The 21,022-nt window shown below is 40.5% G+C and overlaps 2 protein-coding genes across 4 annotated transcripts; one reads left to right on the top strand and one right to left on the bottom strand.

Moving 5' to 3' along the window:
• Positions 1–7: 7 nt before the first annotated feature.
• Positions 8–6,679, top strand: RBP4 (retinol binding protein 4). Of its 3 annotated transcripts, none has more exons than XM_071563040.1 (6): positions 8–82; positions 247–382; positions 1,010–1,146; positions 1,306–1,412; positions 2,779–2,991; positions 6,452–6,679. In XM_071563040.1, exons 2-6 carry the CDS (start codon positions 254–256, stop codon positions 6,463–6,465), a joined length of 600 nt encoding a protein of 199 aa, XP_071419141.1. In that variant the 5' UTR covers positions 8–82; positions 247–253; the 3' UTR covers positions 6,466–6,679. The 3 variants fall into 3 exon arrangements, with proteins under 3 accessions (XP_071419141.1, XP_071419143.1, XP_071419144.1); XM_071563042.1 differs by having other exon boundaries at positions 19–91; XM_071563043.1 differs by having other exon boundaries at positions 23–128.
• A 360-nt stretch (positions 6,680–7,039) lies between these two features.
• Positions 7,040–13,342, bottom strand: FFAR4 (free fatty acid receptor 4). Its single transcript, XM_071563044.1, has 3 exons — positions 12,761–13,342; positions 11,890–12,018; positions 7,040–8,567 (listed from the first exon to the last, which is right to left on the bottom strand). Exons 1-3 carry the CDS (start codon positions 13,325–13,327, stop codon positions 8,160–8,162), a joined length of 1,104 nt encoding a protein of 367 aa, XP_071419145.1. The 5' UTR covers positions 13,328–13,342; the 3' UTR covers positions 7,040–8,159.
• Between the last annotated feature and the right edge of the window lie 7,680 nt (positions 13,343–21,022).

Here is a 21,022-nt window from a genome sequence, read left to right as displayed (position 1 = left end):
CCCCAGGACTACATAAAGCATTCCCTGTCTGGGTACTGCCACTGCCATCAGCACTTGGGCTCTCAGGAGGCTGCAGGGACCGGCACTGTCTGTGAGGGAACCTGCTATTGTGGGCTGGGGACAACCAGGTGCTTTGCCTGCACAGGCATCAGAGAAAGCTGCACAATGCCCTGGCGACCTGGCAGAGCAGCCTTCCTCCCTTGTGTGGCAGAGCCTGTTTGTGATGTTATTCTGTGTTTGCTGCAGGGACAGGATGGCCCACACAAAGAGAGCTCTGCCCTGGCTTCTGATGCTGGCACTGGCCTTGCTGGGCACCAGCACTGCGGAGCGGGACTGCCGAGTAAGCAGCTTCAAAGTCAAGGAGAACTTCGACAAGACCAGGGTAAACCTGCTTTATCTCCTGGATTTGTGACGTCTTGCCTAGCTCCTCTTCCCAGGCCACAAAATTTGGCATTCAGTAGCACCAGTGTGTTCACATTTTCACTCAGTCACAGACTGCAATACTGAGAAATAGCAGAAGTGTGTGCTGTTGCCCACACCTCCACAGGTGCTGGATCCTGATGCATCTGATGAAGGAATACTGCAGAAACTGAGCATTAGAGACTGGACCTAACTGTATGCTGTAAGCAAAGGAAGTGTGATGACTTTGTTGTTTCTATGAAAAATTAGTACTCTGGTGTTTTCAGACATCATTACAAGGGAAGAAAATTATACATAGATCTATCAAGATCTACCAGTTGTTAATCTCCTTCCACCAAATTTGGTATTCCTAACACTGGAGAACTGCAGATACAAATAAGATAACCAACCACAAACACTGACTGCACTAAGGTGTATTGGTGGGTTTATTCTGCTGAAACAGCTGGATTTGTTTCTTAGGTACAACTTTGAGGCATGGTGTCAAAGATCTATATGCCATTCCTTCTGTCATCTCCCCTAGTCTATAGTATCTGTTTGTAATGTTTCTATTCTTCTAGGTCTAACTGCAGCCTTTCTTCTTTCCTTGCAGTACAGTGGCACCTGGTATGCTATGGCAAAAAAAGATCCTGAGGGACTATTTCTGCAGGACAATGTGGTAGCCCAGTTCACAGTAGATGAGAATGGACAAATGACTGCAACTGCAAAGGGCAGAGTGAGACTCTTCAAGTAAGCTGTTTGCAATTTTCCTCTTGTTCCATTTCACTAAGCTCCTGTGGCACTTACTGGGGCTCCAATCCTACCTGCTATCCCTGTGCTAGTCACACTGACACACTGAATCTGTGCTGTTAGGTTTGAATGTAATGCTTTCTCTGTCTCTGGCCACAGTAACTGGGATGTCTGTGCCGACATGATTGGCTCTTTCACTGACACAGAGGATCCTGCCAAGTTCAAGATGAAGTACTGGGGTGTTGCCTCTTTTCTACAGAAAGGAAGTGAGTACTTAAATATAGAAGATACAGAACGACTTGAGAGCCTAGTTATGGTATATGTGCATGCTGGGGGAGAAAAGTACTGTTTGATTTCTTAAGCACAGTTAAAAGAGGTAATAACTATCATACACGAAACCTTAATGTGAACAACATAGTCACTACTTTTTATATGGGACAGCTGGTTGGCTTTCTTTAAACAAGTGAAGACCAGGCCTTTGTATATCTTTGTATTTTATTTGTTTGTTACACAACAATATAATCGAAGGTCACTGTTTATAAAGAAATGAAAGGCAGATGAAGTATTTTAAGACTTGTTTTAGCTCAGAATTCAGCTACCGGATGTTTCTGCTCTCTGAAAATCCTGATGTCAGACTTGGACAGCAGGGAAGAGGATTTAGCAAATGTTACTTTTTTTGGTCTTGTCTTTGAAAATCTAGATATTTATCTGTTTTCAGATACAAAAAATATCCTATATTATCTGTACATTAATATTTTCAGGTAATCTGTCACACCCCATGCAAAATTAGTTTCTTGAGCCAAGCAGAGATACAGACAATGCTTTGTAGCTCAAGACATTTGCTTGGCCTGTTTCCAAGAGAAGCAGGTGGAATCTGAAAGTGACAGAAGCTCCATTCTGTCCAAAAATGCAGTTACAAGGAATGTTTTGGATGCCAATCACTCTTAAATTGTTGCCAGGTCTCCTCACAACATGCCGCTGAATCATGCATACTTTACGTTGCTGGTTCAGCCCAGACTACCTTTCTAAAAAGTCTGGGGTCCCCCCACAGGAGAGAAGGGGAAGAAAACAGTGTTGCCTTCAGTGGTGCAGATGTAGTGCAAGAGAGAATCTTTTGCTCAAGGAGAGGAAGGTGCAGATGTGACCTGGTTTACTGCAAACACTTAGATTCACTTCTGTTAGCACTGAGTGTCTGTGTGACCAGGGATTTATAAGGTTACATGGCTAAATAGTTAGGAATTCTCTGAAATCATAACTGTGTTTTAAGAAGTGGGTTTATTGTAGCAAATACACTTCTAACACACATGCAAAATGCATGACAATCTTTTTCTTTAAAAATACAGTCCAAGTAACATCCCTGGTAGGAAAATAATTACAGTTTTGAGTCATCTGGAACAGCAAGAGCATGTCCTTGCTAAATATATTTATTTTCTCTTTAAAAGCAAACAACTCCTGCCCAAATATGAAATTAAATACTGAACACAGGAATAAACTAAGAGCTAGTCTGTTATAATTTGTACCAATCTTCATCTTAGTATTTTCTTTACAGAAATTTGTCACCAACCTCTTCTGTTTTACTAGATTTTACTTGTGTCTTTAACATCTTTGCTTCTTTACTATGGTTTCTTCCAGATGATGATCACTGGGTAGTGGACACAGATTATGATACATATGCACTTCATTACTCCTGCCGCCAACTAAATGCAGATGGCACTTGTGCCGATAGCTACTCCTTTGTGTTCTCCCGGGACCCCAAGGGATTGTCTCCAGAGGCACAGAAAATTGTCAGACAAAGGCAAATGGACCTTTGTTTGGAGAAAAAATACAGGATTATTGTTCATAATGGTAAGAACCATCTTTTTCTGAAGAATTTTGTTTCAGGGTTTAATGACTAAAGCACTGGGATTCTCTTGCTTATTAAATGTCAGATGCATGAAGTCCATTACTTAGTGGCTTTTGAAAACTGGATCTTGTAGTAAGTTATTTCCAGTTTCAGATACTTCCCTTATCTGAAGGAGAGCTAAGGTATATGGCTTTTTATGTAGCATATCAGATCAGCTGAAACAGTAATTAGAGGAAGTTGTAAAACAATTAAATCAGTGTACTGCATGTAAACATAATAAGGATAAACTTCATGGTTGTGGTAAAAAGGAATCGTATCTCCTTAATCACAACTCTGCCTTTTAAAAATTATTTGAAAAATTCTTTTAAAAGGCTTTTAAGGAAAATCAGAAGTCTTGGAAAGAATCCTTATAACAGACCCTTTCTCACAGGTCCTCATGCCACCCATTGCACAAAGGGCAGTGGAAAAGGGACATATCCCTCATACTGGAAGCATGACCCTATCTTGAGTCATATGGTCAGGCTGAACTTGCAACACAGGAAGGATACAGATTAGCTCACTTATGCTAAAGTTATATTAGAAAAGGCCAAATGACAATGATCTAGAACAAAACATAATGCCCCTTCTGGTAAAACTTACACCTAGAGTGGGGAATAATAAAGAACGAAGGAGAAAAATTAGAATATTTAGAATAAATAAAATAGCAGTCTACCTGTCCCTACATTACCCTCACCTTCTGGAAGAAGACTTGACCAGTGACTCAGGTGAATGTGAACTCCCAAAGTAATGATGTGGCAAAAGAGTTAATGTGATTCTGGGATGCATAAACCAAGACTTGTATGAGACTGTTGTGCTTGGCATAGGTCTGCTTGCTGTCATATTTGATGATAATCATAACTGGAAGAGTACTGAGGACTAACTAGAAGTTTCAAAGAAGAGCAGAGAAAATGGTTGAAAGTTTGTAAAATGTGTCTTCTAGTGAGGGCTTCAAAGACCTCAATATGATTCATTAGAATGACATTAAAGGGTGACCTGAGCAAAGTTTGTGCTTGCCCACACAAGCAATGGTAATTGGATAATAAAGGACTTGCAAACATAGAAATAATAAATTTAAATGGATGGAACTTTAAACTGGACACATTCAGAGCAGAAATAAATAGCCATTTGTTTAACTCCAAAGGTCATTAACCTTTGGAACAGTTTACCAAGAGCTGTTGTATGTTCATCACTGAAATCTGTAAATCAAGATTAAAGGCTTTTCTTTGTTAGAACAAACTGGGATTGACTGAAGGAACTTTTGTGTCTTACAAAGAAAGTCAGAACAGATGAGCACAGTCAGCCCTTGTGGCTCTATTACCTGTTCATCTGATCCATAAACAGAGAGTAATATATTGCCATGTTGTAAAGTAGATACGCTGATAACAGGGTGCCTGAAAGATCTGCTAAGGGAGGTGATGTTTAGAGTACTAATCAGTGACCTAGAAAAAGTACCTGACAACAATGAAAACAAATTTTTTTTCTTGAATGTGGATTTCTGGACAACATGAGACAGTTGAAACTTATGGCAGTCAAGAATAAGAGACACCATAAATGCACACGAAACTGACTTTTGTGAATTATTTGTATGATTGCATAAAGGGTAGGATAGAAAAGAAACAGTGTCACTAGATAAATTGCTGATACTTTTCTGTTTTGAATCCTGCATTCATTGCTTTTCAAATGAGGTGCAGTAAGAATAAGAATTCTGAAGATGAGAAACCCAAATAATGAGATAGTTATAGATATTACATTGAATCTAAGATACAGTGTAGACATACAACTGTGACTTTGGGAGCTGTGTGCTATGGTTGTTCCTTGTATTTTTGTCAAACCCAGAGGCTGCTGTAAAATCCGGATGTTGGGCTAGTCCAAGGACTGGTCCAATTCCGCATGGTGGTATCTGTGTTTCTATTATTTCTACTCCATATGAGGCTTGCAAGGCAATATATGTATTGTCAATCTTTGCAAGAAAGTATAAACCAAAAGGAAAAAATAGAATATATTCATCCATTTATAATTTGGGATCTAACTTTTTCAAATATCTCAGAACTTCTATGTAACAGAATGCTTGTGCTTTTTTGCAGAGTAGAGAACCAATATGTAATTTAAACATAAAACCTCAGAACGCCTTTTGAAACTTCAGCCTTAAACATTCTTTGACTTCCTAATTAATTTAAAAGTTGATCATGCTGCCTCCAGTTTGTTATAGAAATATCCAATCTACCAAGTTGCACTGTTCTTTGTCTGCAATCCTAATTTATACTCAGATCTTAGGTGTTGAGTGCAGTGTCTGATATTGGCTGGGTGAGTTCCATACTGTTGATAAAGGAAAAATGATTGTGAACTAAACTGAAAAAAATCAGTTACTGAAAGATTTATGTCAGAAACTCTTTAAAAATTGCTTTATTTCTTTATATGTGGACTGGAAGCCTTGCTGCTTTAGTTTTAAGTGCTATTACGAGATACAGAATTATTAGCAAAACAAGCCAACTTCAGTTGTCTGTATTGACCTGCATCCCATTGTTCCTGTGGTAAACTTCTGACTGATGTTAATAGATGCTGCAAGAATAGGCTTCTTTCTGTTTCTGTTTGTGTATTCTCTGCCTATGTCTTGAAGCTAATATTTTTCCTAATAATTTTTCATTAGATTTTTTAATTAATAGTATAGTCGAAGTAAATGTGTGCGTGTGTCTCCCCCAAACTAGTAGATGTGCAAAACTTATCTTGACTAAAAAAAAAACCAACCTAAAATATCTGTTCTTTGTATATTGGCTCTTCAAGGCAAAAAGAGAAGCCTAGGAAATGACAGGGTTTTTGTTCTAACTTACACTGCATTTCTGATGATAGCTCCTTTTCAAATACAGATCAAGCTGTGATACACTTAGTTTCTCTGAGTAATAGCTTAAATTACTTGAAGTTATACAATGTGAATGTGGATATTTAGTGAACAACTGAATCTGCTATTAGCATTTGCTAGAAGCAAAAATTGTGAATTAAAGCCAGGTATATTCCTTCAGCTAATTTACTATTAGAAGTTTTGGAGGTCAGGAGAATCTTACTTTGCTGAAAGACATTCTTAAATTAATAACTTTTAAAAGGCAAATAATTTGAAGCTTGTTAAGGTAAATAAATAACTCTTTTATTGCTGATCTGTCCAGTACCTTTTATGCCAAAGTATAAAAATGCTCAGGACAGGTACAACAGGCTGGATGAAATCCTGTTTTGTTCTAAGTTGAAAATTCTTTGGAATTATAAACTGCAGAACAAGGAAATGGCATTATTATTACAAGTAACAGACTGCTGGATTCCAGAGCATTTTAAAGAAATAAGACATGGATGCCTTTTAAATTTGGTGAGAGTTTGTGTATTTTAATTTTGTTTAGTATGGTTGAGAAACAAAATTTTGTTTTTTATGTGTTTCAGGATTTTGCTCTTAAGGAGATCCAAAGCTATGGAAAGAAACCAAGTAACAGCATCACTGATGTAAAGTTAACACATTGATCAGGAGTTCCCTGGAAAATGTTCCAAATGGCTTCATTTAGATTTTGAATATATTTATCTGAGCTGTGTAGCTCACCTGGTTAATAAACCAATGAAACATTTTAATAAACTTGGATTACAGGGGATGAAAATTGTTTGTATGCAAATCCATACGTTTGTAGGCATTGGTTTTATTAGTAGACTGTTATCTTACTGCACCATTTTGAACTGGTGACAGATGGCATTAATTAAGAATTTAATCTTGCTTTTCTTTTAGTGGTTTCAATTTCTGACTAAAAGAGTACTAATCATAAACACCAAAGTATATATATTTTAATTTCTTTTCAAATACAATGTCATACTTTTTTTTAGAAAATACTGGAAATCATTCCAAATAGCCTCTCAGAAAAGAGAAGGTAATTTCAGTGACCCTAAATATCACTGATTAACTTTATTATATGACTACTGGAGACATAAAAAATATGCATATTTTAAAAGAACTATTTTACACATGACAATTAAGCATTTATTTATTTATTCTTTATTTATAAATTAATACACTTTATGTCCCTATTTTTCATTTGATATGGAGCCAAACTCGTCACTCACTTGGTGATCATACATGGGTATCATCTTGTTTCCTACATGAAATGGATTGTTAGTTGGCTCAAACCTCGGTTTAGGCAGTCAGTTATCTAAGTGTATAATCAAGTTCCCTTTTGAAACAAGATTTAAAAAAAAAGAAGGTACTTTCTTCACTAGAAAGTTTATGTCTTTTACTCAGAAAATAACAAGTAAAAATGGATCAGGTGCCCTCTTGATATGGATTCACTATAACTTAATAGGGCAGTCCCATGGTGTAATGGTGAGCACTCCGGACTCTGGATCACAAGGTCATGAGTTCGAGTCTCAGTGGAGACCGTACCGGGCAGTTCAATGCCTCTCTGCCATCCGATCCTGTCAGATCTCGGATGCTCAACAGGGTCAGTCCCGGTTAGTACCGGGTGCTGTAGACAGTCCTGAGGACTTCACTGTCATTGTCCAAGCTCACTCGGCCGTGGCAGATGGACCTCAGGACTTAAACGGTGAGTACCGGGTGCTGTAGACAGTCCTGAGGACTTCACTCTCATTGTCCAAGCTCGCTTGGCCGTGGCAGATGGACCTCAGGACTTAAACGGTGGGGCCAGTTCTGCGCACGCTGAGCCTCACCTAAAATCCACTGCGCAGGCTCAAAGGGCACACCCACGTGGGGACAGCCCTTCCCAAATCTTCGTTCGCAAAGTTTGGCCATATATATATATATATGACTTAATGAAAGTTAATAACATCTATGCCATCTGCAAATGTACCCTTATAGAAATTAATTCATCTGGCAAGTAGTTATTTCAGCTATTTTTCATTCACCAAGTTCACTGCCATATTCCTATTTATTTCAGTGTAAGAGGACAATTCAATCCATTGGATTAAATTTTAAAAATCTTACTGAGGCAAAGCAGTGAAGTCAGAAGAATTTTACCTGCAGGAATTAAAAATACAGATTTCGTGCTTTTATTCCCCTTCCCTGGCATATAATACTATAATATGGTGACCTGTTTGACCTGGGATAGTGTAGACAACATCCAAAGTGTGGCACAGCTCAGATTTTAAATAATTATCTGGTAATGAAAGACAAATGTGGCTGTTCATGGTTACTTCTCCTTGCAGTGGTTTCTGTACCTGCTCTGTGCCTTTCAGGGTTCCCTGTACAACAGAGAAGAATTTCCTGACATTTACGTCTGAAATGGGCAACATTATACAAAATTGGATTGACAGCAGAGTTGGCAAAAGTGAATAACACTATCCAGAAGAAAACTGATGGCAAAATATTTAAATCTTTTTTGAAGTTCTGAACTAAAATTAAAAAAATAATTACTACTATTGGGCTCCACATAATGAAGAAAGAGATCATCAGCAGAAAGAGGGCTCGGAATAGTTTGTAGTCTTGCTGGGAAACACGAATCTGATGATTTTCTGAGTAGGCTAAACCAGCATTTAAACTTCTTCTTGATGCTTTTGTAATCTGCAGCAAAAGAGAAGAAAGTAACTTTCACTGAAACACAGAATTATTAACATATTTTTACAAGTGAAAAATTAAATCTTGGCACATGATATTTCTGTTTTCTTTTGAAAAGTGACTACAAAAAAAGGCATTGCAGAATTCCATTTGTATTTTTTGTCAATGGTTCCATTTCAAACATTCTCACTTCACTAGCAATTTTTGTTCCCTGTCAGCTGAGAACTCACCTCTCTATTAGTCAAGGTGGTTGTTCTCTTCATAGTTTTCTGCCAGTCATAAGTACTTTTTAGCATAAAACAGAGCCTTAATTACTCATTAAATCCCATTAAATTTAAATTATGACCTCATTTGTTCTATCTAAAGAAGCCCATTGATTTCTTTCACAAATGAAACGTGGAACACAGTTACCAATCCTTGATGCACAAGAATGAATGCAATCCAATTCCCTTACGGCCATGCTGGTATTACAAGGTAGGTATTAGAAGGAGCCTGAATTTAACTAAATCACTTTAAATGTGAATGAGATCATATGTTGTTTTGTGTCAGCTTCTAGCTTTTTAGTAAGCAGAATTATTTTCAATGAACTAACATGAAATCTTACAGATCCTTTTGTCACTATGAAAATCTGTGTCTTGTAAAAATACTCTCTGATGTAATAAACCAGACTGTGGGTAGTTAGGAATCGAGTATTGATGGGTGTGAATCCTCTGTCGTTAGGGGTAGAATATTGAATCCTAGGGACTTGCAGAAAACTCTACATCTCATGTTCTACCTCCCTGCCTTCACTGAAGTTGGCATGGCACAATTAAGTATGTTACGTTCACATATCTGATGAAAATGAAATACAACTAAAATATTTAGCAAACACACTTATTCGCAATAACTGAGATTCCATTTTATTCCCTGCATGTGTAAAAAAGGGGTATTTTCAAAAGCCTTGATCAATTTGCTGTCTGAGAAGGAAAATCAAAAGGCATAAGACTATTCCTGCCACTTTTACATGTGACATTTCCCTTTAGCAGAAACTACAGGAAGCTTTCTGCTTCAGGTAATTATGAAAATGTTTAGAGAAAGAGTAATTTGTCATTCTTTTCACAGTTTTCTGAATTTGTCACAGAGATAGATGGCCTAGAATAAATACTTATTAAGAACCTAAACATCTTCCAAAGATTTCAACAGAATTTAGGTGTATAAATCAAAACCTGTGATCCAAAAATGGGCTTCCTAGCAGCTGCAGAGCCTGACAAGGGGACAGGATTGTGGTAAATAAGATGCAACTGCATCTTAAGGAAGTGCTCAACAAAAGTTGGGTGGCAGTGACATGTTGGGGATCCCTTTTTTGTCTGCCCAGTATATGCAATCCAGATACCTGTTGTGGGCATCTGGACCACACTCAGACAAACAGGATATTAGAAGTCAGGTATATATAAATGTGTAACTTCCAGAACACAGACATCTTTCCTACCTCCAGCCTCCAGACTAAGTCTTGCCCAAGAGGCAGAAGAGGGCAAAGCCAAATAAATTACAGATCATGCCTTCTGTCATTTTTTCCAGAGTTCTGGGAAACATTACATAAAAATAACACTCAATTTTAGAGTAAATTGTGAAGTAGACTTTTGTAGGGTATATTTGTTAATAAATTTGAGGTCCTATGTCTGTAGTCTATCATCATCACCATCATCATCTGTTGTTATGTGAATACATGAATGCTTTGAACTGCTTCCAGCAACACTGAGGAGTGTGCTGTGTGTGCACTGGCATCATGGACTGTTCTCACAAACTGAGAGTGAGTCTGCTCTTGGGAATGACTCAGAGATTGAGACACTCTCCAGCTCCATTCTGGTTGCTTCCTGGAGAGGTGTGTGAGAGAGAAGATTCAATTATATCCTGTTATGGGCCTCAATCCTTTTTTCAGTTCAAGAGAAATGGTAATGCATCTTAGCATCTCTGTTACCAAGCTGGAAAAGAAACAGGAGCTTGGCAGGATGTGGTTTTCTTGTAATCCGGTATTCCAAACACTTTTTTTGGCTCCTAACTCCCTATGTGCCATTTTGTTTTCTAAATTTACTTGTAACCTGGAGGAACACCATTCCAGTCCCAGTCTCTGCCCAAGAACTGTGGCATTCCTTGGCCTGCAGTGTTTTTGCAGTTCTTTCAAAGGGCTCACAGTCCTCACTGAGGTACTGTGTTCTCTTTTCCTACAGCAAATATGAGGTTCCAAAGAGCAGGTGCTTTACTTCACTAGAAGTGGTTTACCAAATGCATTTACCTCAAGGTTGTAGTAAAATTATACATGGTACAGAAACTACAAGCTGATGATTTTTACTACAAGTTTAAACCCAATCAATAGGCAAATACATGTAGAGACCAGAGTTTAGATTTTAGGTTCATTGAAACATCTCTGCAGCTCTGGTGCATGTATCAGCAGACCCTTCGTGCTCAGCATTTCATCAGTTAATTCCTTGCTGAGTAAGCTGTGTATTTTGAGGTCCCTTTCCAAAATCTATATTTTTTCTTAAACATATTATGAGAAGCTTAATAACTAAATAAAGAAATCAAGAATCTTTTGGGGACAGTTGGTAAAACATACGCATCGCACTGCCTTGTTTGAAGATTTCTAAATCTTTCTCACTCTGTTTTGGAAAAGAAAGGTGTATGAAATCAGGTAGCTTAAAAGGAATTTAGGTGCTAATACTATGCTTGCTAGAATATAGATTAAAACTTTGTGGTGCTGGGTGTTTTGGCCTCTACTTCAGCAGTTAAACAACATCCACTTAGAAAGAAAGTGGAAGCAGAGGGTTTAATTCAAAGGCTTTGTTTGCAAAGTTTGAAATTGTGGAGTTAGCATAATCTAACACGATCTGTGTACTAAAAATGCATGCAGAAAGCCAGCAGATCCAAAAAGTGGATGGATTTTTTCCTAGTCCTGCCTCTTTCTGCATTTTTACAAATCCCATCTGACTGAAGTTTAGGCTCAAGGAAAGCAAAATCTAGTTTTTAGTCATTTCAAATGCTTGACTCTTTCAGCATTTAGGAGATTGACAGTCTTTAAATATAACAGCATATAAGTGGAGAGATGTAGTTAATATATGTATATGAAGACAAACTGTGTTGAGCCTCAGGTAATGTGCCATTCAAACATGTTCTTAGTTGAAATGTATAGGCTGATATGTACAAGTTGAAGAGCTTCATTTATTCATCATTTATTGAGCAAACTATGCCTGTTTCATGTAAATGTTTTTGTATTCAGTGACATATGTTGATGCTTAGTGAGTTAATGTTTACTTCCCTTTATTCTACAACTAAATTTAAAGGAAAAACATACCTGTAAGATTTTGGAGTAGTTGATGACAATGACTAATCCTGGTATTAGAAAGAAAACAATGGCAAAGGTAACATCCCAGACTATTTCTCCTGCAGTGCTGGGCCAATCCAGGGTGCAAATCTGAAGCTCCTATTTACAAGGAATAAAGAGGAAAAGCAACATTGTACCATTACTTTTACTACAGCATTGTCCTTATCTCCATCTATCCCTATGGAAAAAACGGCTGCAGACAAAACTGAATCTGTGAAAACTTTCTACTTAGACAAAACACCAAATTAATTTATTACTTCATTGTTTTAAAAGCCCATAACACTTATAAACAGATGTGTCCACAACTGGAATACTGCCATAAATTTCCTATCAAATGCTAATAACAACTTCAAAATTGAATCTTACAGACCTTGAACTTAATCATGTATTTGAGTGTCGAATTGGGGGTGCATTTCAAAATACTAGGCAGAAAAATCCGTGCATGGTCATTTGGTACCGAGGACGCCGCGAGTCCTGGGAATGTCTCCCAGGATGCTGATTCCTCGGTAAGAGGAAAGGGGATCTCTGAGCTGCGCTGGGGAACGCACAAAGGATCCCAATCGATGCGGGCTTCCCACCTAACGGGACGGTCCGCCGGGACACGGGGCGGCCGCGGAGAGCTCCGGGCGCCTCTGCGGGCACAGCGCTGTCTGCGCAGTGGCCACCGCTACCTCCCTCCCTCGCCGGGGCTTCTGCCTCGCTCGGGGCCGTCTCCTTCGCTCGGGGCCGTCCCTCGGCGCTCGCTCTCCCCCGGCGGCAGCGGCAGACGAGCCTGCCCCGCGCCCGCCTCCCACCCGGCCCCGGCGCCCCGGCCCGGCTCCCGCCCGGCGCTCGCCCTCACCTGGCCGGCGGGGGCGGGCAGTCGCACCACGGTGAAGAAGCAGCACAGCGGGAGGGTGGCGAGGGCGGCGAAGCCCCAGATGAGGAGCAGAGCGGCGGCCAGCGCCTTGCGGCGGCGGCAGGAGGCGCGACGCAGCCGGGCGATGCTCACGACGCGCTCCAGGCTGACGGCCGAGAGCGACAGGATGATGACGGCGCCGCTCAGGCTCACCACATAGAAGAGCATGTGGCAGACGACGTCGCCCAGCACCCAGGTCTCGGTCCAGCGCACGATGGCGATGAAGGGGATGGCGGTGATGAAGAGCAGGTCGGCGCAGAAGAGGTTGAGGACGAGGCAGTTGGCGGCGCAGAGCCTGCGCTGCCGCCGCCACAGGAGGCAGATGCCCCAGATGTTCCCCAGCAAGGACAGCAGGAAGATGGAGGCCAGGGCAGATGACTCGCCGACGCGCAGGGCCGTCACGTTGTGGCCCCTAAAGTCCGAGAAGAAGGGGAAAAAGGTCTTGTTCCTTCCTGGTGCGGCCCTGGCCCCCAGCATGAGGGAGGCCAGTGGGCATGAGAGACCCCCCATGGGCGGCAGCACCGGCCCTACGGGCAGGGCTGCGCTCCCAACCACCACGGCGGCACCCGGTCTGCCCTCCCCGCACACAGCCAGGGCATGGCCGCCATCCCGCTCCCTCCTCTGCCTCCTAGCCCTGCCACCGAGGGCTCAGCCGTGCCAGCCGGGCGGTTTATGGCCCTCGCGCTGGAGTGGAACAAGGAAGCGGGAGAGTAAACACGGGGAGCTCACACAAAGGCGAGGCCGCGGCGAGGGGCTGCCCGGCACCGCCCCGGGCGTGAGGCCGCACTTGGCACCTCCACCCTGAGGGGCACAGGCCCAGCCACCTCCTGCCCTGCGCTGCTCGGGCCCTCCTGCTCTGCTGGGCTCTCCAGGAGGGCCCCTACGGTGCCAGTGACCTGGAGAGGTCACCCAGTCAGCTCCCATCTGCTGGGAGTGGGCATGGCTTAAAACAGGAATGGCTGCCACACCACTCAAGGTGCTCTCCTCAGCAGCCTGGGATCACCAGCACCAATTTAGCGGGGGAAAAAAAAGAGGTATTTACCCATTGCCTCCTGTCTTGACAGTGGCATTTGGAAACAGCAGACCTGTGCATTGCTTGTGCTAACTATGGAGCAGTGTCACTGTTGTGATTTTGGGGATCTGTTGACAAAGTTGATCCAGCATCTTATCCACCTGTGTTACAAGTTCTTGCTTGAGAAGCCTGTGAAAATAAGGCAAACCTGGACAATGCCATATTTTCTCTGAACTTCAATTCCTGGAAGCAGTTGCTCATATTGTAAATGAAAGTAGGCCTTTCCACTTGCACACTACTTAATTCCAGATGATTTAGAAATGGACTGGAAGTGAAATGCATAAAATGTCACAGACGAACAGTTAATGTCTCATAAAAGAAGATAAAATGTTTTCAGAAACTCTATAAACAGTTGTGTAACTTCAGACAGCTCTGGATGAATTTGTTTATCTCAGTGCCAGCGTAGGTGCTGGAGGGCGCAGTTACAGGCTCCAGGTGTGGACCTGCACCTTTTGGTTAGGTGAGTTATCCCAAAGCGATGTGCAGCGGGGCTGGGTGACGGGCAGTGCCTCTGCAGTACCCTGGGTGTGACCCTGCCATTGACCACTTACGCAATGGCATTAGTGGGGATTCCAGATTAGTGGGGATTCCAGAAACTTGTCCTTCTGAGGAGCGATCTCCTAATGAGGGATGGCAGGAGTGACATCTTTTCCTGGACTGCTTCCCATGTATTCACCAGTGCAGAATTTGCACTCATTTTAATTAGCATGTTTTCTCTTGAGTTATAAATGGTGCTAACTGTCTATGCTGCCTCACCAACAGGGAGTTTGCAGAGCATCCCAAACAGGTGAATGAAATGCTCCTACTAACTCCTGCTAGTTGAAGACTGTATGAAATGTGGGCATAGTTGCTGTTAAGTGGAAATGACTGTGAACTCAAGTGAAGACAATATGAAAACTTGAAAAGATTGGGGGGTTTTTTGCAGCCAGCAACACAAATGACTGGCAAGTGTCTTGATGCACATACTTCATTCTACATCACTTGATGGGAGAAAAAAATCTGCACCTATATTAGAAAAGTTACAGCAAATTTAATAGACGTACTGATAATTGTGATCAATGCTTGACACATCTGGCCACAATATATGTTGGCTCTCTCAGACCGATTCTTTAAAATTATTAGTGAATCTTGAAATATAACAAATACTTTCCAGTTGCCAAAGATTTCACTGGTCTGGGACTTTTTACAATCTGAAAAACTTGCCCCAAAGTTCTGGGCAGCTGGCAGTGGGGGTGGCGTGGTCAGCTCTGAACCCTCAGCAGGGATTTGCCAAAGAGCTATTGATAAAAGTCAGGTTGTAAGTGTGTGAGAACTTGGAAGGCATTCTCAGGACAGGTGGGGGGCAGCTGGAAGTGGTGTCACAGATAAATGCAAATTGTATTATGAATAAAATCTTTAGCCCCTTTGGCATTAGTGGAAACTGAAATTAGAAACTACCTCTTTCAATTCAGGGTAAAAGTAAACACATTTGAAACAGAGTAGGGGAAGGAAAATGGAAAGTGAAACATCCAAGACAGTGTTATGGAAGAAATTACGATACTTTCAGTCAGATAGAAAAGGAATGCCATAGAGGAGCAGAAGGTTTGAAAATGAGATGATGTGTGGAAGTATCTATCTAGATAGACCCTTGATCTTCTTTAGAAAGGATCACCTTTAGCTTTGGTTCTTAGGTGGGAGTGAGAACCTTATATACTTGGCATAAGCCTGTTGTTTGCTCAGGGGAACCAAAGCAAAATGCTGCTTTTAGTATGCTATTAGTGAGTGAGCTTCACACTGACCTGTGTACAAAATCCTGTGCCTGGAGACAGCAGAGGTGTGAAGAAATATGCATGTTTCCATGGAGTTCAGTCAAATGAATGGGAGCTCCTTGCAGGAGCAAAAATAGGCTGATTACTCATGAGTCTAATATATCCATTATCTTAAGTAGTTTTGTTTTCCCTCCCATGAAGTACAAAAGCTGTATTTGCTTTTGGGTAGGTACAGTCATAGCAACCACCACAATGTGAAATCCGAGGAAGGGAGAAATCGTAACCTTGATAGAGCTACTCTGGCGTTACTGTAATAGGTGGATGCTGTGTGTGGTATATGCACCACATGGGCTTATGACAAGGAAGTGATTAACAGAATGCTTGGAAACCTGTGATTGCTTAACCTATATAACTTTTTAAACCTATGTGCTCTTTTATGCTCAGAAGGTGTGAAACATGGAGTCAACTCAGATATCATTGTTCTAAGTTAAATGAAAGTCATGGGAACATCTTTGTAGCTGGTTTTCGTAGCCTAGTGGGGAAAAATCTTGTCTCCTTTGATGTGTTTGGGGTTTTTTTCCATCCTTAATGAAAGCCCAAGTCTTGGCCTTCTCTGTGGCAGATAAAGGCTGTGTTACCTGATACCATAAGTCAAGCTCTGCTTTTTAGATTGTTCCCCTGACAACCATAAACTGTCACAACAGATGGGGATAGTTCAGCTTATTTGTTTCTTGAGCATAAGAAATATTCCTAGTGAGAGAGACCTCTTAGGCTAGGTAATTCTGGGAGATGGGAATTCTTGTTTCATTTGGACATAATCTAATGAGGGGGTTTGCCTTATTTTTGCATCCTCTTGCATGTAGAATGGTGTTTAAGTCTTTGAGTCTATTGTTGTGCCCCTTTATCACAATGAATAAATAGCACTGACCTCTGTAATAGATGTATTGCACATTTAATGTTTGATAAGTGATTTAAATTCATTACATTAGAAATGTTGACACTTGGTCTTCACAAGAGGTTCTAAGCTCTGAGATGACTCAAACTGCCTGTACAACAAGGTTTTTACCGTAAGTTGCATCCAGGGTTAGCTTTTTATTTTCACTTTTGGTTTTATATACCATACTGCAGCTGTTCTGCTTCTAGACAATATGAATTCTGTGCTTATGCAAAAGTCATGCCACTGTAAGATACATTCTGAATACAAACCTGTTTTGGTTTATTTTTGGTTCTAGGAATTTTTCTAACTGCTCACCCACTGTATACTTTCATGTCAGTGAGCTGAAGCATTTACACCGTTGTGCAAGGAACAGTTTTAAACTTGGAGTGTGAATTTAAATGCATCTGTTTGTCTTCATGTAGTAGCAAGCTCACACACTGCAGTATCCACCGAAAAAGCAAGATGCTTCGTATGTCATCACGTCGAAAATTAATACTTGTTTCTTTTTGGGCATGAGCAAGTCACTGTTTCTTCTGAGAAGTCTGATTTTGGTGTGGTCAGTATCCATCAGAAGCTGCCATGCTTCCTGGGATATGTGCCAGTGGTGCTGTAGTTTCAAACTGTAGCAGCAGCATTACCGACCAGTGCCTCAGTCAAATGCAGAGCTGCTGACACAACTCTCAGTTGTGTTTTCTAATAAAAGCTGGGTCAGCTTTTTTTTATCCAGACCACCAGAAGTTCTGCCAACATAAGAAGTTTTGCCAACATCAATATTGAACAATTTGTGGCTCACAGTACTGAAGGGATTTCTCTCTGAATCAAGTGCAACTGTAAGTACATAGTCCATGTCACAGAGAATTCCCCTGGAAGGTCATGTTGTCTGTTTTGCTGCATGCTAACCAAGCTTCACCAGGGTGACTCAGCTCCAGAACGTTTCTGAGTGAGTGAGGTTGTTTCTTACCGGTTTCAGAAATTGTATTACACTTACACATCTAGCCCGTGGATTTAGGGAGTTTATCTGTGAATACAGAGTATCAGAATAATTTGTTTGGACCTTGCAGGATCTGATAGACACTCTAACCAAGAAACTGAGACCCTGAGTAAGATTTATGTGGAGTATTACAGTCTGATGTTTAAGGGCCACTGGACCTTTGCTTAACTTTCAGATGTGCATAAAGTTACTTACATTCCCACTAATGAGCTTTGATGCAGAGACATCAAAGCAAATACGTCTGAAGGATTTACAAACTAAAGTCATCACCAGCCTCTCTGCTCATGAGGTGTACTCAGACATTCCCTGAACACTCTGGTCCACTGGGTTGTATGCCATGCAGGGATCACAGATGTCCTTGTTTCCCCTCATATTCAAGAATAAGGTGATTAGAGAATGCTCTTATTTGTGATATTTAAGGAGAATTGGCTTGCTTTCTTTTCCCTTATCTCATCTTGGAAGAGTAACTTGTTGGGAGCAACAGGGGTTCTTCAGGTCAGAACTGGGATAGAATCTTTACTTTTAAAAGCCATGTATTTCTGAAATAAGGTCAACAGAGTGCCTGCTCCTGCAAAGAAAATCTGTCCATATTGGTAGGCAAGGCTTATGCTTAGCTAGCACTAACCTAGGGCTGGAGAAATAAAAAAAAATAATGCATGCAATAGCAATGAGATAAAATTCAAATACTTCAAATTCTGCTGTAAACCCTTCTCACTTCCCAAATGTAATGCTAATCATGTTATTTCCACACTGTTCATGTTTATCATTATCAGAGGCTGTTTGAGATAACTGATAAGGGGTGACTTAGAACTTCTCATAAACTGAGTCTGGAAAGCATGGATGCCTTAATTAGGCTGTAGTTTTCTGTCTAGTTGAATGAAATCGTATCGACCACATCACACTGGTTACTTTGATAAAACCAGCCCTTTCACTGGTGCAGTGTGCACATTCACCAGTGCTGAGCTGATGAGGGAAATTAAGCCTGGTGGCACAGTCAAGCCAGCTGGATACCACTATGATAAGGTCCCAGGCTTCATTCTTACAGGGTATTCTGAAGCACCTTATCTTGCTCTGTCTTTTTGAAACTATTGATTCAGTAAGAAATATGTAAAATTTCAGTTGGTCAGAGACAGCAAAAACAGTGTATGTCCCTGACTACTCTGTTCCAGATCTGAAGAGTGACTGGGTATGAGGGGAGATCTCACCTCATGGATATGTGTTCTGTTTGAAGTCTGCTTTGTTTTGCAAGAGACTAATTTGACATAGACAGCCAGTCTTAGAAGAGAATGTACATCTGTGACTCCTCCAGAGCATCTCCTTTCTGCTCACCAAGCCTTTCTTGAGCAATCCTGTTTCTCACTGGCTAGCTTGGCTAACTCCCACTCAGTCCATCAGCGTTCCGAGTCCTGTTACCGGAGCACCTTATGGAGGAGATTCTGAACTCCCCAAATGCCAAAGAACCAGACACCACGGTACTCTTCATTAAAACAATGTGGGAATGAGGCACTTCCCAAAAATAGTGACAATCAAGTTGCGCTTGTGTTATGTTGTTTTCCTGTGGGGCTCTGATGGTTGAGCACAAAGATTGACTTAAAATGGCTTTGTTTGCTCAAACTAGAAGTTTATACAGACATAAGAATACCAGTAATTTTCCAGTTGAGAAACATGAGATTAAGGTGTTTTAAGGACTTCTGGTGTGGTAGCTACTAATTTTGCATGGAGTGAAATAACATTGAGGTCAATGCAGAACAACCATTGTGTCTTTAAGTCTTACTATGTGTTTGCAGGTCTTTATGTGTAATTTAAAACAGGGCTTCAAAGCACTGTGAGAAATCAGAGGCTGATGCCCCTGACCCAAGGCAGACTCACGTGTCAGGGATGGTTTAGTTATGTAAGTGTCCCTGTAAATCTCCAGTGGTGGAGATTTCACAGCCTCCCTAAGCGATATGTTTCACTGCTCATCTACTCCAATCACCAGAAAGATTTCCTTATGTCAAACTTTTCACCTGTTGCAATTTTGAATGTTACTCTTCTCACTGAGCATAGGAAGACTTTTTTTCCTTTCCTCTATATGAAATACTGTCACATTTCTTCGTGGTCTTTTCTAGACTGGATAAGTCTGATTCTTTCATGAATCTGTTTAGATTTTGAAAGACTTGTATTACATTCACATTAGTCTAAATTGTTCCTAAAGTGCAGTACTCAAAATCAACCCGGGTGAAAGATGATCATCAAAACCAAGAGAGAAAGCTGCACAAGCAAGTATATTATTAGAAGATGGTCAATTTGATATAAGAAAAATTACAGAGCCATCTTTCATTTGTTACTTCCCAAGCAGCTCTCCTGGCATAAAAAACAGTTATCTAGAGTTCAGCTGTCCTTCCAGCCACGCATTGCACCAAAACCACTTAATTTGCTGTTTACAAAGAACACTGTGTGTGAAAGCCAGGATTTATAAATATGCTAGTATTGGTAAACCTTTGTATTAACTCTCAAGCTTCCCTAGACCACCAGCTTCAAATAATGCAGACTTTCTGCTAGGTTGAAATTCACTTCCTTGAAATGGGCATAACACAGAAAAAGGCTACTGAAATTGTAAACCCAAAGTGCTGAAATAATTAAAACATTGCTGTTGCTTCTTGCCTTACAAAGAACTAAATTTACAGCTAATTAATTCTTAACCTTAAAATAGGCTTATTAGACATAAATCTCTCTTTTCTACATATAACTAGAGAGAGGAGCAGCAGACCTTTTTTTTCTTTGAATACTTTCAGAAGAAAAATAAAATTCTATCTTAGGGTCCTTACTTTCTGAAGAATGGGAAAAAAGCAGTGATACGAGCTGCTTACTTTACTGACAAAGTATTATAGTTGGCTTTAATTACATGTAAGTGATGATAATTGTATTTATGGTTCTCCTTTCAAAATAGGTATTTTTATTCACTAGAATGTCATGTTGATATTTTTTAACATACACCACACTATGATGTATAAATATACTAGCAAGGGGGGTTATTTTGTGCTTAGGTGCAACATTTAGCAGGCAGGAATAAATCCATTGCTAAATTTCAGAAAAGGTGCTGGAATGAACAGAAGTTTTTAAAGGTTATCACATTATCAACTTTATGAGTCTTCCACTAGAGTACCAGCTTCTAATGAGAAAGTGTTTCATGCTAATTTAAGAAAGCCTCAGAACTACTGAAGAGTTGCTGACCCGTAGTGGGCAAAATTATTTCATCTATAATACATGAAAGATCAGGATTTCCTTTTGCAGGAACTGTGCTGAGTGTGCAACTGGGAATAGAATACAAGCTCATTAAGGTGTTGTTGAAAGACAAGTAACTTAAACTTTCGAAAGTAGTTTAGAGATTAAAATTACTAGGCTTCAATGAAAAGCATAGTTACTATCCTGAATTAAAAGATCTTTAAAAAGACATGAAATTAAGACAAATTCTCTC

The sequence above is a fragment of the Pithys albifrons genome, chromosome 9 (assembly GCF_047495875.1).
Source record: "Pithys albifrons albifrons isolate INPA30051 chromosome 9, PitAlb_v1, whole genome shotgun sequence".
NCBI classification, from domain to species: Eukaryota; Metazoa; Chordata; class Aves; order Passeriformes; family Thamnophilidae; genus Pithys; species Pithys albifrons.
Note: the sequence above shows the minus strand (reverse complement) of the source record. Positions and strands in the feature narration are given on the sequence as shown.